The sequence below is a fragment of the Podarcis bocagei genome (assembly GCF_964188305.1).
Source record: "Podarcis bocagei genome assembly, chromosome: 4".
Taxonomy (NCBI): Eukaryota; Metazoa; Chordata; class Lepidosauria; order Squamata; family Lacertidae; genus Podarcis; species Podarcis bocagei.
In genome coordinates, this window is record NC_138128.1 from 84892905 (window position 1) to 84913878 (window position 20974).

The following is a 20974-nucleotide window of genomic DNA, read 5'->3' on the forward strand; positions in this document are numbered from 1 at the left end:
TTCAGTGACTGGTGCATAAATCATGTGTGAGTTTTTTTGCAAATTATCTATCATCCATATAATGAAATACTACTACTACTACTACTACTACTACTACTACTACTACTAATAATATTTGTACACTGCCCATCTGACTCTGGGTGGCTTCCAACATATATATATATAAACATAATAAAACATTACATGTTAAAAGGCCTCCCTATATAGAGCTGCCTTCAGATGTCTTCTAAAGGTTATGTAGTTACTCATCTCCTTGACCTCTGACGGGAGGGCGTTCCACAGGGGGTGGGTGCCACTACCGAGAAGGCCCTCTGCCTGGTTCCCTGTCGCTTCACTTCTCGCAGTGAGGGAACCGCCAGAAGGTCCTCAGTGCTGGATCTCAGTGTCCAAGCCGAATGACGGGGGTTGGCCACACTCCTTCAGAAACACATCATCTGTATAGCATGCATAAGAGCAGGAGAAGCCTCTGCTGCTACTCACCTCTCCTGGATACGGTCTCTTCATGGCCTGCATAGGCAAAGACTGGGGACGCGGGCCAGGGTAGGCTTGCTGTGGCATCCTTTGCCCGTGGTTGAAGGGATTCATTCCAGGCGGCCTGGGCTGGTTCATGCCCATAGGTGGCCCACTCATACTGGAAGGCGTCATGCCCGCTCCCATACTGGCAGGGTTCATGCTGCCTGGCATGGAAGCCGGGCCACGGGGGCCAGGCTGGTTCATGAACTGGCTGTTGTAAGCCTGAGTTGGACCCATCTGGAAAGAGGAACAAACCTTCAACAGAAGAAGAAAAAAGAATAAAATGCGACATGCATTTAAAATGGGAGGGGGAGCCAAGTTGAAGGGAGTCGGGGATATGTCGCATTTTAAAATCAGCAAATGGGGAGGGCGGTAGCGTTCCTCCGCCTCTATTTCTGCTTGCGGCAGGTGTAACTGGAATTCTAAAAGTGACTAAAAAGTATGCAAAAGTTAGTAAGCTTCTCAGAGCCATGGGAACTCCATGTTGTGGCCTGTAATATATGTTGTACACGTCTACTTTTTGTTCTGTGGTGCTTCAAAATAAACTCATAATAAGTATACGTTGTACACTTACTATGAGTTTATTTTGAAGTACCACAGAACAAAAAGTAAAGGAATGCACCACTACCTACTATAGTTGGGTTTTTCAAAAGGGATAAAAAGTCATGAGGTAAGTTTTGGGAGCAGAACCTGTGACATTCTGCATGTTCTCTATCACTGAGCTTCCCCCATTCTTGGAGAATCTCCCCCTCTTACTTCCCTCCATTTACTCCTACACTCTTCATCCTGTGGTTTAACCCATTGTCATCCCATAAGAGGACCCACACTCTTATTCCAACAATTGTGTTGCCCAAATCTGGTAGTCCTCCCTCATGTCTCTTTACATCTCCTTCAGAACTTCTTTATGCTTTTGCCTAATAGTCCTTCTGCATTGGCAGGTTTTCACAGCTCTCTGGATGTCATTGGCTTTGCTGCTCTGATGTCACAGAACAACTCACCAGCTGAATGCTTTAAAGGCTACACAATCTAAATTTTGAGGTACATAATCAAAACTCTTTTAAACTGAATTGCTTCATCTAATGTAGTAAACCACTAACTTCCAAAGATTTCTTTGTCAGTGCACAATGCTTGAATGGTCTCCAAGAAAAGACATTGAACCCTTCTATTCATGTATGTTTTAGAGATGAAAGGGAAGAAATGCCACTGCTTCTCTTATAGGTCAGGTGGTTGTATTTTAGAGTAAAGGGCTCAGGAGCAAAGGTCTAAGACTGGCTTACAGGGTGAAAAAAATCTCCTAGGTAAAGAAAACATAGCTCTGATGCAAAACTTCAGGCCAGCCATCAAATGTATACAAGAGACTTTCTCTCTCTTGCTTAATCATAGAATTATAGAGTTGGAAGGGCCCCAGAGGATCATTTAGTTCAGCCCCCTGCAATGCTGGAATATGCATTTGTCCCATACAAGGATTAGACCTGCAATCTTGGCATTTTCAGCAACATGCTCTAATCTAGGTATGAACTTTTTATTTCTCAGGCCTCTCTTCCAGGACCCTAAATGAGTCTAACACTTAAGATACAGGTGGTGATGCTTTCTTTTCACTAGAAAGGGGAGCTTCATAGGTTTACAAGTAAATAAGTTCCTGGTGGTGAGCTAGGAAGCTGCAGAAAACATTGGGTTCAAAGAGTGGCTGAGCAACTAGAAGCTGGGTGTGTTAGCAGCAAAGATAGGCCATCTATAATAACCAACATATATATTCAGGAACTTTTCTGCCCCTTTAATTATTTGAGATATCTAGAGAGGGCTTTGCCCTTCCTTCCTTTTGTGATGCAAAATCTTCAGAACACGGCTCTTTGTGGTAGCCTTATTTATAACTCTTGAACCAACATCCCAGGAACCCCTCTAAGCCATCTCATTACTAGAAGTCTGGTTGTTTCTCATGGGTTTTAAAAGTTATGGTGTTTCTTTACTGCTTTCTTTGGTTTTAATCTGTTACACATTTATTAATTATGGTTTTTCCTCTATTTGACTTTATAGTTCCAGTTGTGACTGACGGTATATTTAACTTGTCAACCTTTTTTCCAGAAAGGGTGATTAATGTATTTAAGAATTAAAGAAAACGAAGGAGCATTTCCATCCAGCAATCACCTGCTTCTTGCATATGCAGTACATTCCAGAAAATGGGTCAAGTTTTTGTAACTTGAAGTTACCAATTATGCCTAAAGCATAATAAAGGGGAAATGACTCTATGCATAATGGGAGTAGCCTGGTTCTCTTACCGGTCCATACTGATTCATTTCCTTGTTCTGTGTTTCCTGAAGGGCGGCAACTGTTGCTGTGGCTGTAGCTGTGGCTGTAGCTGCCGCTGCTGCAACTGCAGCAGCGGCGGCAGCAGCGGCTGGTTGAGTGAAATCAGCAGGCGGCCTGGTGTGGGGTGGCATCCCCATTCCTGCAGGATTATTAGGGCCTCCTGGGTAGCTAAAAGAGGGAAATGCAATTAAAAGGCATCAGTGTTCGAGCTTGCATTTGGGACTATAACAGAAACAATATACGGGGGGGGGGGGGGGAGGGAGAGATGTGCAGAATGAAAGTGAGATGCTACAGTTATATACCAATATTTGATAATCCCCGTACAGAGTTTAGGGAATTCTGCAACTGCAGCATAACTCTGGATGCTTTCAAGTAGAATGTTTCCCCCCACAGAATTGAGTCACTTTATACTTCTCTGCTGATTTCTTCTGCTACTTTAATTCTCACACCTCATTCCAGGTGGCAATCCTTTGCAAATTCCCCTCTTCTCCCCTCCCAAGAGTATCCACTGCAAACGTACTATTTACATTCATGCTCAATTCCCAAACCCACCCCAGTCCCAGCTTTCTGATTGTTTTTGTTCCCTTTCATGAATTCTGTAATCCCCATCCGCTGAGAACTTTTGCAGGGAATTGCTTTTATCCATTTGCCTATTTTCTCAGAAATGTGGTGGCTCCAGAAAAATTCACCAGGCACCCCATCTTCAGGCAACCTGGAGGAAGGAAGGGCTTCCCCTCCTCAGTGGGGGCAATGACAGCACGTTGGGGTACTTGGTAGGTCTAGGTGTGCCAATATGTATTGATGACAACATCAGTCTGCATAAACATAAATCAACGAGGCGTGCCTGAATTGTTTCTGAACGATGCAGATAAATATAACCATCTCAGACCAATGTTTTGTCAGATGAATTTTCTGTGGTGACAATTTGAACGCAAGCACAGTATTGTTGGGCCTCAGATTCAGTCACATTCAAAGATCATTCTCTCATGCAAAGCAGCAGTACTTGTATCCATCAATATCCTTCTCCTCCTAGCTTAGCAAAATGTTAATCATGGCTAAACTGTGGTTTGTGTCACAATTTCAGAGTTAATTAAAACTTTATTTTAGGTGTTTATTAGAGTTAATTGATTGACCTAAGTCATTTGCAAATCATTTCCTGCTACTGTGATTAATTTCCCTCTGAGTCTAGACAGCCTTTTTTTTTTAAAGCAACTATGTAGCTTTACTAGGCATAGTTAACTGTAACCCCTTCAGACTTTTTGCGTAAGCAGGGGGAAGAAATTGACAGCATGATTATCCATTAACAGTACACTATACTGTTAAGGCTCCAGCTCCTATGCTTATGTCACCCTCTTCTTTCACTGTTTTTTTCAAGAATGCCCTAAAGCTGGGACTGTGATTTTTATTCCCTTATTGCAAAGGTGATGAACAATAAGAAAAGTGAAATTTCAGTAAGCTAACCATCTTATAACTATATATAGTTTAGGTTCAAAGACCCCATAACTACATAACTTTCAGTAAGACAACCATTTTATAACCATATTATAGAACACGGGTGTCAAACACAAGGCCCGCGGGCCAAATCCGGCCCGCCAGACCTCGCCATGTGGCCCGTGTAGCCGCCGTTCTCGCTGCTGTTCTCGCCCGTCCAGTGCACCATCGCCTGGTTGTGCGCCGCGTCACCTCTCAGCACGAAGGAGGTGGTGAGCAGAGATGCCGCCTCCGGAGCTCCCCCGCCGGCACGACCCCACAGGCCGCCCGCCTCGTCCCGCGGGCTGCCGTGTCTCTGGCGCCCGCTCCGGTCCAGCGGGCGCGCCGCCCAGGAGGCGCCCAGCGCGAGCAGCAGCAGCAAGCAGAGCGGAGCTGCCTGGCCGGACGCTCCTCCGCGCGCCCCGGCAGCCGCTGCTGGCGCCGTGCTCGGCCTCCGCTGCGCCGCCGCCGGCGCTGCCGGGCAGGGATGCGAGTCTGGCAGGCGAGACACGGAGGTGGAGGACGGGAGGGAGCGAGCCGAGATGGAGGCGGGAGCGCGGCGCGGACGGCGGTGTGGAAAACAACGTGCCAGCAGGGCTTCCACGCCCAGGCGAGGCGCAGCCCCACCGAGCCCCGGAGCCCGGCCGGCCGCCTTCCCCGATGGCTGCTGGCAGCAGGGCTGTAGCAGGCGCACCGGAGCAAGTGGACGGGAGCCCTGCGCCCGCGCCTCCTCCGCCTCGCTTGCCACGGAGGACAAGGGGAGGCGGCTGCCTCAGGCAGCAGGATCCACAGGGGCAGCTCGGTCCATAGTGGAAATTTGCTTCCTCCACCAGCGCCAGATCTGGTGCCGTGCGGGCGCCTCACCCGCCCCGAGCCAAGGGAGCACAAAATAATGATAACAATGCCTATTTATTCTATTGGGGGGGGGCACCAAATTTTGTCCTCACTCAGGGTGGGTGCCATATTACCAAAGTCCGCCCCTGCCCCCCCCTCAATGGGATTTGAAATCCAGGGATTTGAAATCCAATACATTCCTAGGAGTGCCCCTGTCCGTACTGAGTAAGGCCCTCAGCCCCTAAAAGCAGACGATACCAACTTTTCAACATTGTGATAGTGATGTTGTGATATGGTAGCAATATATTGCAGTGTTGAAAAGCAGAGGGAGGAACAAGCAGCATTGGCCCCCCTCAGAAACTGGGGTGCAACCGGCACATCTCTCCCCCCCCACCAGCGCCTGGCACAGGGAGGAGGCAGCAACAGGCGGAGAAGGAAGAGAAGGCGCAGACAAGCCCCAGCCACAAGACGCAGTCTGGTAAAGGTGCCCTCAGACTGGGCCTGCACAATGTTATGATACATCACCACAGGGGCAGACTTTAGTAATCTTTCATAACAGGGGTGTCAGCCTGAATAAAATATTGAGGGGGGCAGGTAGGCCCCACCTCACATCACCATCATCATCATCATCATCATCATCATAATTTATTACTGGTCAAAGACCAGCTTGAACCTCACATAATTTATCACATGCCACACACACCCCATTTAAATGTCAAAGCCCATCAACTTCGGGGGTCTTAGCCTGCTCAAATATTTTAGGCCGATATAACCGGCCCTTTGAGGGTGACCAAACTGCTGATGCGGCCCCTGATGAATTTGAGTTTGACACCCCTGTTATAGAAGGACTATAATCTCTCTAGCATGTCAGATTTATGATAGTATGGGTCTCTTGGGGTCTGATCAGATTAAGAGACTGGAAGTGGCCCTCAGGTTTGCCTGTTCTTTTCCTCACCTTGGGATGATAAGTGAGCAACCAAACCAGAAATCACCAGACTTTTATTTCCATATGCAGTCTCCATGTCCTTGTGAAACAGAATTTGATTGTTATTTCACAAGGCCAGGAAGATCCAATATTCAGATTAATGTGGTTGGTCCTTCCCACAGTGAGGAGTAGGCAAGAGAAACATGTGACTCCCAATCTCAACATAGGCATGAAGTATCAGCTGAATAGGCTAACTGCCAAGAGTTTCCTCTGTATACTTCTATATGAATATGGCATTCACTACTAAATGTGGGCTTTAAACAGGGCTGGGGAACCTGTGGCCCTCCATATTCCTGGACTACAACTCCCATCATCCCTGACAACTGTCCATGTCAGCTGGGGCTGATGGGAATCTCTCATTCAGTGTCTGGAGGGTCCTAGGTTCCCTATCCCTGACTTTAAGAATGGATCAGGCAAGTTCACAGAGAATCAATCCATTGGTGCCTATTAACTGTGAGAATAACATGGATCCTCCATCTACAAAGGCACTGTATCACCCTATTCTGGATGTTAGGGGAAGCAACAAGAAAAGCTCATTAGCATCATGTCCTGTTTGTGCCCTTCCCAAAGGCATCCGACTGACAACTGCTGAGAAAAGAATGCTGGGTTGGATCTAGCAGGTGAGTTTTTATCTGCATGTCTTATCGAGCGGAGGGAGCGTGATATGCCTCTCAGACATGTGTATGTGGTCCATGTGTTGTATGACAAAGGACCTTGTCATTTAAGCTGCTCCTGCTTAAAATACATCCATTCATTGCCTACTTACATGCCTGAGAAGTGCCAAGTTCTATTCTACATAAACCAGCCTTACCTTCCCCCAAAGCCTCCACTCCCTGGGTAGTTGGGCCGCCCATACATGCCCGGTTGTATGTACGGCTGATTGGAGCCTGCCTTGGCCGAGAACTGCTGTTGCTGCCCAGCAAACTGAGGTGAATTCATGCCAGGATTGCTGGTAGTCATCCCAGAAGCCATGGGATTTCCTCCTGGGTTCATAGGATTGTTAGCATTTGCCATAGGATTTCCCAGCACCTGGTTGAAAGAAGAAGAAAAAATGGAAGTGGCATCTGAACAGTTCTGACAGCTCTGATAGCAGCACTCATTCCATTACAGGAGGTGTAACTCTGTGTCAGGTTGTATGCTTTTGTGCAGACAGTTGCAACTTCAATCTCTGGCAGATCCAGAGAAAGGATCTTTGGAGGGACCTGGGGTGGGGAGCCTGCTATCTTGAAACACTGCTGTGGACCAATGGACCAATGGCCTGACTCTGTCTAAGGCACCTTCCCTTATTGCTCACCCTTATTATCTCAGGTCCCTACCTATCCAGTGGTCTTAGAGCACGGGCTATCTGGAACCACATAAGAGTCCCCAGAACCCCAGATGACTAAATTCAGTCTTGGTGATTCCTTATTTTCTCCTCTAGAATCTCCATGGTCCACTAATGTGTTTTACATTTGCAAAGCAAGAATGCAAATTCAGGATCTCTCAAAGGTTAAATATATAATGAATTGGCATTAAGTGATCGCTCTTGCTTCAGAACATAAGGAATGTGTTGCAGAATAAAATCAAGATGCACCTAGTGCAGCTTTAGTTTATTTTTAAATCCTATCAACCAGCAATTACTAGGTTATCCACTCGAAATCCCCTGGTGGACAGCGGTCTACCTTCTGCTCATACCTGCACTGAAAGATCCTAAGGCTACAGGTCTTGTTGCCTTTGAGAGCATGGGTGTGCCTCGTTTTGCTGCCTGAGGTGAAACAGGAAGGGGCCACCCTGTCCTGCCGCTGCCACTGCCTCCTTTACCAGGGTCACACAGAAGTACCCACAAAGTGATGACGATGGTCATGATCTCACAGAGTACATGAGATCTCACAAGATTTTGGTGGGATACTGCTGGAAGCTGCCCGAGGCAGCTGCCTCAGCTTCCCTTACGGGCAGGCAGGCCTTGTTTGAAAGCCAGATTTAGGCCCAGTAGAGATGGATGGATCTGTCAATTTCAATTTCACACAGTGCCTGGTTTTTCCAGTCACTTTGCAGTTTTCCTTTTTCTAATATACAAATCTTTGCAAGCAATTTCCCCATATAATGCATTTTCATTATGTTAAACATGCACATCTCTGTGTGCACTTCCTACAGCGAACTGGAGCAGTGTGTCACAAGATTTGGAGAAGCACAAATTTCATAGGATAGCTATGTTTTGTTTGGGACACGTGAACATGGTAGGTTTAGTGCAAGCCAAACGATCCCCCTCCAGCCTCCTAGAGCCCCAGGAATTATTCTTTTCAGCCTCCAGCAGATCTGCCTTATCTGATCCAAAGAATGGTTACCGAGGAAAGAAGCCACAAAATGAAGCTTACCTGGCTCTGGGAGGTGTTAGTCACACCCCATACTGTAGTGACCACTGAAAGGGAGCCTGGTGGTTGGTTGGTGTTTTGCTGCCAAGGAACAGAGTCATACGGGAAAGTCCCATCACTGCAAAAAAGAAAATGGGGAGGGGGGGAGGAGAGATACACCTAGTATATAAAGTCATACTTTATAATTTAAAGGAGTGCTTGGGCTAGGTGTGAAGAGCAATCTTTTAATTTTCATTCCCCAGCCAATACACTAGCTTGGTGAACTGCCTGACAGTGATAACATTTACAAAGTTAATAGCTTCTGTTTGGTTGCAAGGAGAGCAATTGCTTTTGCATCAGCGAAGGGAAGAAATACGTTTGACAGTGAAGCACAAATGCATATGACAATGATTATGGAGGTGAATGGCAATGAAATTAGTTGAAGCATGAAGAGCTTCACTTTTGAAACTATGCTACCTGCAGAAGTGGCAAATGGCAATAAATTTGCAAAAGTGGATTTTTAGCAACTGAAGCAACACATGAAGCAAAGTGGATGCTTGGATACATTTGCTTTGCCAATGTCATTTATTTTTAAGCTCTTGAGCCACCGTGGCTTTAGCTCCCTTGTCCCAGCTCAATCAGGTCTAGACTCCAGCTCTTTCTTCCTGCACTGGCTCACAGCAATCCTTTAAAGGAACGGCAATTGCTACATGAGCTAAAATTAGAATTCAGAGGGCATCCTCTCACACGTTGCATAAGCAGCACACCCAAAAACCCCTATTAAGTGTTCTATGAGAACTACTGTGGTACACAGACTAAGAATCAGCCGTGAAACAGGAAATCTGCAATGAATTTACTAGGTAAGGGTCTTCTCTCTTTTGGTCCATCATCCCAAATCATCAATCTGGGGATAACAACCCTGACCTGCCTTACAGGGGTTGTTGTACGTATGCTGAGATAAAATATATTCAAAGCACTTTGGACATTCGAAAAGCGCTGCATAAAAGCTTTTATTGCTATAAAACCCTGATGTAATAAAATTACATATTTTGTGACACATGATAGCCAGGATTATCTGCCCACCCCCACAATAAAATAAACTCATGCATACAGCTAAATAGATCTAGCCTCTCTTTCTGTGAGCTTAGGTTGATATAGACATAAACAACATGCTCTAAAAAAATCCCCATGACTTTGCTATGTAGCTGATCACATATGGTAGAAAACTCTACAAATGTCACAATCCATTTGCATCACAAGCAGGATCTAGATGGATGGTTGATTCCAATACAGCTCAAGAGAGCTTCCTGGAGCACCAAATCTACAGGCATGTGCACAGTCAATCTGACGGGATATTAAGGAGAACAGGAGGCCTGCACATGTCTCTCACCTCCCTCCTCTTGTGTCAGGCGCAAGAGAGAGTTGGATGATGGACATAAGAAGCCCAATATTCTCCTAACATCTCATCATGCTGCCTGTTCACACATAAATGGGAAAGGGAATCAGGGCTGTAGGATGCTAACTTTGGACCCTCCATGCACAAGTGCTGCACCTGCAGATGTGAACAGACCATGCCCGCAGGCACTATATCCACTTGTAAATGTATTATTATTTATTTACTGTATTCTCAAAACCTGCAACCTACAGCTTGGTCTTTGATGTGTGTCTGCTCTGCGTTAATTGGAATACATGCATATCATATTTTTAAATTTAAATAGGTGCAAGCCATTAACACAGGAATGTAAAATATAAAATTTCAAGCTTTCCAATATGTATAAATTAAATAACCTTTGAAGACAGGTATGAATGTGATGAATAAATACAGGGGTTATGGTACTGGGCAAAGTCAAGCTATCTTTTTGTTGAAGTACGATTCTGCTAACTTTGGTTGCTATGATTTCCAGTGCTGGAGCACTTGAGGCTGTTTATTACAGATAATGGAAGCACTCCTACTCAAAATGTGTGTTACATAAAGCTTTAATTATGTGTAATAATTAAAAACCAGCAGTTAAGTTTTCTTTCTACACGGCATGGGGATCCAAACATGCCAACAGCTCACAATCAAAATTGACCTAGCAGGTCCTACCTGTTGAAAATGAGCGATGGACAAAAATAAAAGTAACAATACAAATGGAATAAACAAACTGGATCTGAAACATCTTCTTAACCATGATACATAATTAAGAATGCAAATGTTTATTTTGAGGGCATCCCTTTGAAATGGATATTGTGCATGACTGGAGGGGATGCAATGGGAACAGAAACACAATTTAAAGGGTGTTTAGCTTCCTCCAAAACTTAAAACAAGCTGACTTCTCAAGAGTAACAATGGGGGAAGTTTTAACATTAACTTTCCTTTGGGGGTCAATGCTATTGTAGATAATTTTCTAACCTAAATAAGCATAAAGACACTGGCTTTCAATTTGTGTAACCTGAAGTGGATTGTACCAATGGCATCATCACAATCATCTTTTCTTTTTTTTTAAGAAAAAGGAAAGAAAAGAGAAAACATAAATGTGGGCTCCATGTTGCAGATTGGGGCTAGAGGTGAACCGAAAGGTTGAAGACAACCACCTTAATGCAACCTGAGACTTATAATAGGTGTTGCTATGATGAAGCTACAGGAGACACCAAGGACTGAAAATAATCTGTTAGTCCGTCAACACTTTTATTTAGACCCTCGTTCTTAGACTAATTATTACCTAGGGAATACTGCACACAACATGGAAATAGGTTGCACTGTGAATACTGAAACTTGCTATCTAGTAAAAGCTATCAAGTAAATGTGCCAAGAATCGGGATACTAGTTTTTATACCACAGTGTGATTTTATGAAAACATTGTAGCAAAATCCTTCCATCAATAGCACAGTAAAGCACTAAAATCAAACAATTAAAGAAACTGCAAGATCAAGGACAAAGTATTTGCTTGCAGTCAGCTGGGACATTAGTTTTCCTCATCGTCTGGGACCGTACGTTACAGCCAATTCACTTTTCAGCCTCCTAGCTGCTGCTTCTCTACTGAATGGGTGTCCTGGAAGCGGGAATCCTTTCCTTGCCAGCTACTTCCCCACTGCAATTCTCCCTGCCATTTTCCCCGTCAGCTGGAGTGTCAGCATCATGTTTCAGTCATGTGCCTAGAACAGTGGTTTCCAATTAGCTAAGTTCTGCCCCCCCCCCCCCGTTTTTCAGAAGCCAAGCCATGGAACCTTTTGCAAATTTTGATACCTCTATAGTACCTTTTGTTACGTGAATGGTGCCACAGACCCCCTGCAGTCTGCGGACCACCAATTGGGAACCACTGGTCTAGAACATTAGTAAGGGGGTAACAATGGAGTGGGGTGCAAGGGAAATCAAAGGGGGTGTTTGGGGGCATGGAAGCCCCACTTCCACACACAACTTTTGTCTCCCGATTCTGCTTTTGAGAAGAGGCACCTAGGCTTTGGAAATTTAATTTGGCAGCATAATGCGTTCTATCAGTCTGAGTCTCTTAAGTGTCACTGCAACCGGTGTTTCCTTGATTCTTTTATAGAACACTCTAGTGTCTATATGCTTAGCTGTAGGGTAATGCTTTCACGTATTCTGCAGTCCCTCTTCACAATGCCCACATTTACTGTGGCCCTGTTCTTTAATACCCCAATCCTGCAATTACCTGCTAGGCAGTTTGCTGGGGTCTCATGCTAACAAGATGCACTGCAGGTAAGCACAGCTCCTTAAACTTCCCAAAATCAGCTAAGAAAACTCCAGTGGTCATGGGCTGGAAGGTGGAATCAGGAGACCTGGGTTCAATTCCCTAGACTCAGTGAATAGCCTTAAAAAAAAAAACCTTTCCCAGGTTTAGTTCTCTATGTGTATAGCATAAATAATGGCGACTCATCTCATCACAGAACTATCATGTGAAGATAAGTGAAGTAAAAATGTTGTTTCCCTCCCTGGGGCTTAGTGAGAGGGCATGACACAAGTCTCCATTATTAAACAACTACCCCACCCTATCTGAAATGTCCTTAGGACATTTCTGTCTGACTTTGTGTACAGTCACTGTAACTGTTCCCTATTCACATTGGCACATCTTGTCTATGAAAACACCTTTGATCCGAGAGCAGCTTTTTGCTCTGGTGCTGTTTACCCACAGGCCCCACTGGTAATGCCAGTGAAGGAGTAAAGGCAACTTTTGGTGAGTTTCCTTAGGATTGAAACATGAAGCATGGATTTGGTGGTACAAAGAGGGAGCTATCAAAGGACAGAGCACTGCAGAGAACTGTTCCTGAAGCACTAAATGCAGGGAAAGAACCTGGGGATGAATAGCTATGGGTAAATCTATCTAAGTATATGAACTATCCCTTTCTGTGGCTGATCCACAGAGAACAAGGGAGTCTTTTACAGCCTATTTCAGAGCCTGGCTCTTTAGCGCAAGCTGTAGAGACTCACGCTTTCAGCTCTGGAGGTCCCCGTTTCAATCTCTGGGGTCTGTCAAGATGGCAGCCGTCACATATGCACCTATGAATCAGAAGGGAAAGTGTAGGTCCAGAATAAAAATTGAAAGCCCTAACAAAGCACATTGATTACCCTGTTTTGCATGTGGTCCTCACAATGATGTCATCTATGACCTGGGGCTAAGTTATGCTTATAGCTACCCCAGACAATGGGCAGGCAAGCACACACTCACTCACTCACTCACTCACTCACTCACTCTTGGCTTTCCTCATTTCATCCAACTTATCTTTGCTTTCAAACAGGAAAATTGCAGTATTATCTAATCAGCCTCCGTTACTTTACCACCAAAGAGGAAAAGGAGCACATTAGCAAATCACAAAGCTAGATAAATTGCTAATATTTTGTTACATACTCACTAACACACAAAGAATAAACTACAGTCTGATATGTATCTACACAATACAGGGGGTGTGGGGGTGCTGTTCTGAAAATACCATATTCACATTGAGTTTTCCCCTGCAACATATAATATTGCTTATCTCATGTCATGGCATCATCATGTGCACCTCCCTGCGTTTGACAGCAGCAGGGGCAGACTTTGGTAATACGGTGCCCTGAGCAAGGGCAAAACTTGGTGCCTCCCCCCCCCCCAATATTTATTATTTTCGCAGTAATTACTTTTGGTGCAGTTGCTTTTTAAATTGATCTTTTCAGTAGGTAGTTGTATAAATTGTTGTTGCCATTTTGCGCACCCTGTGCAGGGGAACATCCCACACAACCCTAAATCCGGCGCTACCAGCAGCAGCAGCCAATAGCATGGACTGGGGGTGAAGAGAGACACACAATGCTGCAACCATGACACCATGTTACAGGTATAAAGGGAGAGTACTTGACATGGGGATGCCTATCATCTTGCTCATAATAATACTTTTTTTATTTATACCCTGCCCATCTGGCTGGGTTTCCCCAGCCACTCTGGGCGGCTTCCAGAATATGTAGTTCTGCCCCAAGACACAAGGGAAACACTTTGAAATAAATATTGGGGTTGCGGTTTGAAACTGCAGGCTATGTGAATTGATGCGAGAGGAATCTGACATTCCCAAAGACATATGTGAAAAACAGTATTAATCTCAGAGTCACAACACTGGACATTAACCACTTAGCAGCTCTGATGGGGAAACAAGTAATGCAGGTAGTAAAACAATTGGAGAGTAGAGTTAATCCGTAACTGTGAGGGCTGGTGCCAGAGGCTGGCTCAGGCAGGCATGTGCTGGAGTGCAGAGCATTCTGAAAGGCCCAGTGAAGTGATTATGCCATCGTTCTCACTCTGCCTGATATGCCAAGAAGACTGGAGGCTTTCTCAGAAGCATAGTGAGAAACAGCACAGAGGACTAGAGTGTATCTGTATGACAGACCAGTTGAGCATATAAGCATGAAAATCTGCCCAATACGGAGTCTGACCACTGGCTCATCTTGCCCAGTGTTGACTACTCATTGACAGCAGCTTCCCAGGGTTTCAGTAATGGGTTTCCCACACCCTTGATACCCGATATCTGTAATTGGAAATGCCAGGGACTGAACCATGTGCAAGGCATGGGCTGCCTCAGGGAGCTACAGCCGCTGTCTCCGAAGTGAGAGCTTGATGGGGGAAAGCAGGATGGGAGGTTAGGGGAGAGAGACAGAACTAGGAAAGGAGGCCAGGGGAAAGGTGGAGGACAAAGTGGACCTGATCCCCATGCCAGGGGATACCAGGTATAGCCGAAGATGACACCAGCCACATCTCTCCCTTATGCGTCATATGCCACTGACTGAAACCAGTGTACTGTGACCAGACCAGATACACTAGACTAGAGTGTTCAACAGGAACTTGACATAAAAAAAAATCATTCTAAAGAATTGAACTATAAGAAACCTGCCAATATAAGATAAAACTAACTGTAGTCCAATTAACTTTGAGGAGAGCCAGTGTGGCGTATTGCTTAGTGTGTTGAACTTTGACCCAAGAGACTTGAGTTCAAATCTATGATGAGCTGTGGGTGACTCACCTTTCCTTTGCCTAACTCCTCTCACAAGGTTGTTGTGAGGTTAAATACTGCCCTCATCCCTTCTGTGTCTAAATAAAATTTATAAATTACTAGAAACGTCCCTTCCTCACCCTACTCAAATTCACTGAGCTCAGGTGAGGACCTTGGGGTGCTCTGTAGTACATCCTGTTGCAAAGAGGTAAATGTAAAGTCTCTTCTGGAATTGGCTCCTTGCACTGCTCCTTTTATGCTGGGAATCCTAATCAGTGAGTCAGCTCCTTCTTACAGCTCCCAGGAAGGCAACAGTGATGTAGGAACTAGCTGAATCCCTGACTCCTCCCAGGTTGCCTTGGGCTCCAGGCATTATTAGGGCAGCATGAAAAGCAGCAGCTTCCTTGCTGCCAGGATAATGCCAGAAGGGGGGCTTAGATGACAAGATGCTACAGAAGACATTTCTCTTGTCTCTGTACCAGTTGTGCAGAAGAGGAAACTTTGGCGCATGCAGCCTGACAAGTCATACTACCGCTGCAGGACTGATAAAAAACTGTACTTGTCAAGATTCCATCTTTTAAAAACTACTGAAAGCTTCAAAAGCTTGGTTCTTTATTGCTGTGTTTTTCAAACTGTGTTCTGGGGACCTCTAGAGTTCTTAATGAGAAAATCAGGAAACGTGGGCAAGCTGCCCAAGACAACATCTTTATCACAACCAAATCCATCCCTGCCATGCAGAGCCACATGAGATTTTTTGGTAGCATGCTTCATTCAATGGGCTGGGCCCCATGTGCCTACTTTAAAACAGTGTTTCCCATCCTTTTTCTGACCACGGCCCCCTTTCAACATTGTTTCCTTCCTGTGCCCCCCATGGGCATAGCCAAGGGGGGCAGGGTAGCTGTCCCCCAGTAAGAGGTTCTGCCCACCCCCCTAACAAAAATCCTGGCTGTGCCCATGCCCCTGCCCCACCGGTAGAAAGGTAGCTATTTAAATGTTTTGTTTGTAAACAGAACATTGTGTGTGTGTGTGTGTGTGTGTGTGTGTATATATATTTAAATAATAAAAAAGTCAGCAGACAAACCTCACAACCTGAGAGAAAAAGTAAGGTAACAGACTATGTTTGGAAGATTTATTATTATTATTATTATTTGTTATATTACCCTTCAGTTGGAAGAGCCCAATCCTACTAGGAATTGCAATGAAGAAAAGTTTCTCAATATAGATTTAAGGGCACACTGACAGCAGCACTCAATAAACCACCCTCTCCCTTGTGTTCATCTCACTATTTACATATCTGAAAACTTCAGATTTTAAATGCTGCAGCCTTCAAACATTCTCATCATTTACGGGTCATCTTGCACGCTTATAATAAAGCAAGATATACTGACTCTTCTGAAAAGCTCTTCATATACACCTCAGAAATGAACTGCAGTGAACTACAACACACCAGAAGCAAGCTAATTTAAATTTTTCTGCACCATTTAACTGTTCCTGCTACTAGTACATCGTACATTCATTTTAAGAAATTCCAACTGTGTTCAAAAGTTTCAGAGGAAGAGTAAGCTGACTTCAGGAAAGAAATGATGGAATTATCTGTACACTGACACCAACTAAGAAACCAAACCTCTTTAACTGTGATGTATGGTAACCAGGTCAATAGATTTCTCATGATTGTGAGATGCAAATTGCACTTGACTTGCTCTCACTTACACATGCCTGAAACATGGACTTGACCCAATACGCTGGAAAAGTCACCGGATATTAACCTTCCTGTTCACTAAAGAGAAACAGGTATATCTTAACCAAACCTGCCAGCATCTTAAGATAGTACATGATGAGAACTGTGACTAAGGGCTCATCCACACTTGGCTTTGTTCTGCATTTCTAGCCACAGGTCTGGGCTTTGCAGGTCTGTGTCTGAGCACTTTTTATTTTTGTTTTTCCCTGGCGCATGGGTCTGTGCCTAGAGAGTGTAGGGTAAAGGACATGCCCTTGTTGTGCCTTTGGGGCCCTGCCTGCTTTCTGAAGCGGAGAGTTCCAGGATGACAATTCCATTGGTGAATTCCTTTTGACTATTCCTAGAGTCAGACTCTTACACTTGGAGGGGGGCAGTGAAGAATTTTCCTTTAGGCAGTGACTGAGATGAGGAAGTTGTCTTCTACTGCACTGCAGCACATGGCTTCGTTCATTTGAACCAATGGTCCTGAGGTATTGGCCTTTTAAGTGCCTTTCTGAAAGGCAATGGGACTGCTTCTAGCCCACAGTGGGTTATCTGGGCATTTGCAGGGTCAGCCCAGGACATTTTGGTGCCCACGCAGAGCATCTTGTGCAAGCCTTAACAAAACAAATGGAAAATGCTGAGGATAACTACTCTGGTAGATTATACCTTCTGTTGCTCCAAGTCTGGCCCTCAAAATGGTGGCTTCACCTTGCCTCATGGCAAGATCTTCTGACTGCATTAATATACGGCTCCAAAGAAAAGCAAAAACTTAACAACTTTGGAAGGACCAACTGAAAGTTACAAAGTAATGAGCTAGTAAGATGCTGTTGGTAAAGGGGATGCTGGAGGCACACCTGGCAATTCTTGGCAGATAAATGCAGTGAGTATTTGTGACAAGTGCAGAAGACTTCAAGTTGCTCCAAGGTATCCTGGGAGAAAGAACCTGTGCTTGCTGCACCGTATTACTGCAGTTACATATTGCAGTGGAAACCCTCAAAAGGCCCTTTTTAAAAATGCACCTTTTTCTTCTCTCTCCTTCTTGTTCTTGCGGATATTTTTTTAAAAAAAGAAATATGTTACACTGTGCTTCTTTTTGGATTCCCCCCCCTAATGAATCAACATAGCTGCCTACATTTTTGCCTGCCTTGAATGAAATCTCTAACTTCAAAAGCTTGCTATTTCAAGGTTCAAGGTTTCTGCTCATCCTTGAGTTAGTGTGAGTGGAGTAGAAGAAACAGGCATGAGGGCATACATTGTGGTATGAGACAATAAGAATAAGGACAATTTAGGATATCTATCAATGAAATGAAAAGAGGAATTTCTTTTTTTTTACTATGTGCAGGTGAGAGATACGCAAATAAAACTGTTTCTGTAAAACTCATTCACATGTCTCTTACATGTACTTTGTTTAATCTTCATCTAATAGAGACTTCTGTGTCCCAATCTGAATTAATTATTTCTATAGAGTTCTTTTCCTAAAGCTGTTTACAACCCTTATCTCTGTTATCCTCCCAGAAACCTTCTGAGGTGAGACTAGGATGTAAGAGAGTGAGTTGTCAAAAGCCAAACACTATTCTGATGGACAGCTGGTGTGGTGTCGTGGGTACAATAACAGAGTTAGGCCAGGGAGATCATCACTCAACCATAAATCTCACTAGATGATACCTCTGCCTCTACCTCTACCTGTGAAAATAAATATGTAATCATGTACATCACTCTGAGCTCCTTGGAGGGGGAAGTAGGATAAAAATGTAGTAAGATAATACTTCATGGTTGAGTAAGTATTTGATTCTTGGTTCACCATGTTCAATATTTTATCCACTGCATAAAATGCTCAAAATTTTACACCCCCTTGGCCTCAGATTTGGTGTATTTAGACCTACAAAGCCTAAGCACAGTATTTGATGAAATACTTACATGTTTGGCTTATGTGCTAAGGTATGCCATGTTAGCAAATTCCGCATTGCACATCAGACAGACAAACTATGTGGTTGCTCCCAGTATACAGCCACATTACTCCTCCCTTCATGTTTTTTACTCCTACCCTATGCTGAGTTGAGGTCTCATTCAAACCTGGGCTTGTACTTAAGCTCTCTCCTCACTAATCACAAGCTGTAGCCAAGAACAAACTCACTGTAACCAATGCAAACATTATGATCCTTAGGTGTAACCTGCAGAGCACCTAGTAGAAACCAAGGCTGCATTCCCACGACAATTTAATCCCCCATGATGTTTCCCTAACTGTTAAGGTCTGCACTATATTTGAGATTTCACTTCTTGAACTATTGTGGAATATAGCACTCCTTTCCATATTATCTGCACAATGTTTTTTTCTGGAAGCAAATAACACAGAAATAAGTACTAAACTTCCACTATATTCCACTAGAGTTCCGAAAGTGGCTTTTACATTGTGTCAAAGTTCAACGATAATGTGGAACTTAACAGTTAGGGGAAAGTCATGGAAACAAAATGAACTGGGTTGTGGATGTGGTCTAAGTCTGCCAACTCTTTCTATTAGAGAATGTTTTCAGTGATGAAGCAAGAGTATACCATTCCATTGGAAATCGGGTTACTAAACATTGTCTAAACACTGTGACCACTGCAGCTTATTTCTCCCCAACCCCATGTGTCTTCCCTCTTTGCTTAACATCCAGCCTGATTTTATGGAGAACTCAAAAGGTTTCTCACCATTTTGTGATACTTTAGTTGACCCTAATAAAGACCTTGACCTAATGAGGTTGTTGGTATATCCATTTGGAGAATAAGATGCTATAAATCATGCAAGCAGATGGCAGAACCCAGCCCTCTTAAATTTAGATTAGGGAAAGAGATTGAAATTTTATTTAGAAGCTCAGTTTGGATGATTCTGGATTTGGAAGCAAAGCAGTTGGGATCCAAAGAACGGCACAATTGGTTCTAGACACCAAAGGTCTTGTGCTTCTCAAACAGCAGTCTCCACTTTTGAAAGGGGCTTTCAAAAGCAGTGTGTGATATGGCACAGGTGTCTGCTGTTTAAAGCCGAAGAAGTCATCTGCCAGTGGCCATGCTCAAGTTATTGAGTGTGCCCCAAAGAACTCTTTAGAGCCCAGCCAAGAGTGTATAGCTGAGGCCAACCCCATAAACACTTGGTGCCCATGTAAACTCTACACAGAAAAACATACACAGCATGCTAGGAAAATGATAAAACTACGCTGGAAAGGAAGATAGTTGTTACAGAAAATGCACCCCAGATATTGGATTTATCTATTACCATACTTTCAAATTATGGGATAGAATCACCTCCCCCCCTTCCAAAAAAGATTCTAATGTTGCACTCAATTCCGGCATTCAGGTAGACTATACACATACACACATTGCTACAGCCCCCCTACGACAAATCCCACCTGCTATTAACATCCCACCTGTTACCTGTGTTCCAAAGACACTAAAAATGCCTAACAATCATTTGCAGCTTGACATACACAATTTCATCTTTATTGCATTTCACAGCATCAGCCAGCCCTGTTTCATCCATGATTTATTCAACCCATGTGCCAGCATTCAAAGGAAATTTCTCCGTTTACCCCGTTAAGTAGCAAGGCATTAATTTTACTTGTACTTATCAAAATACCTTAGGATTCTATATCCAGTTGATCCTTCAATAATGAGGATAACAATAATTTTAAAAACCGAACCAAGACACCCACCCAGTATTCTACCATTGCCTGTTGCCTTGGTAATCCAAACGCCCAGGAACTCACTGATTATCGGTGAATGGGAATGGCATTGTTCACACCGCAGTGCCTCTGCTATGTTAATGTGAGATAATGGCAGCCAGAAGAATCCTTTTGTTCCCAGCTTTGCTGTTTATTCATAGTGCCTGGAGGTCAGCAATTGCTACAACAATCAGGAAAAGAGCTACTGAAACAGATTCCACTTCTGGGTTTTGTTTTGTTTTAATTTTTGCCTCCAAAACCAGAGAGAGAGGAAGAAGAAAAAAGCTCTGCACAGAAACCAGGGAACTGAAGGATGATCTACAGGGAGAGTGAATCAGAGAAGGTATAGCAGGCAGCATGAATGAAGGGTTTGATGGATTTGAGTCTGTAAATCCAGCTAGTATGCTAGTATGCATGCCCAAAGAACAGCAAAAATAGCTTTTGAAAAGAAGAGACAAGACATTATTATTTAGCATTTTTGCCCCCCTACATAAACCCAGCCATGCCATGCTGATTAATCTATTTTAGATTAATTTTAATAGGTTAATCATTTGCAGTAACTAACTTTTTATTGGAATCAGTTCTTTCCAACATTAATCTATTATCACATTTCTATTTCTATTTATTTACATATTCACCAGCTTTGTGTGCTGTCCTTTCAATGAGTTCAGTG

The 20974-nt window shown here is 44.0% G+C and overlaps 1 protein-coding gene across 14 annotated transcripts in view; it reads right to left on the reverse strand.

The window, feature by feature from the left end:
• ZMIZ1 (zinc finger MIZ-type containing 1) overlaps window positions 1–20974 on the reverse strand; it is a 375238-nt gene that overhangs the window by 27011 nt on the left and 327253 nt on the right. For 9 of the 14 annotated variants that reach the window (XM_081191309.1, XM_081191308.1, XM_081191301.1 and 6 more), the window contains 5 exons: window positions 12866–12934; window positions 8464–8578; window positions 6921–7138; window positions 2790–2988; window positions 481–768 (listed from right to left, as the gene is read on the reverse strand). In XM_081191309.1, coding sequence (XP_081047435.1) covers window positions 481–768; window positions 2790–2988; window positions 6921–7138; window positions 8464–8578; window positions 12866–12934 — 889 coding nt within the window. The remainder of the gene's footprint in view (window positions 1–480; window positions 769–2789; window positions 2989–6920; window positions 7139–8463; window positions 8579–12865; window positions 12935–20974) is intronic. The other 5 variants (XM_081191313.1, XM_081191306.1, XM_081191312.1 and 2 more) reach the window with 3 other exon arrangements.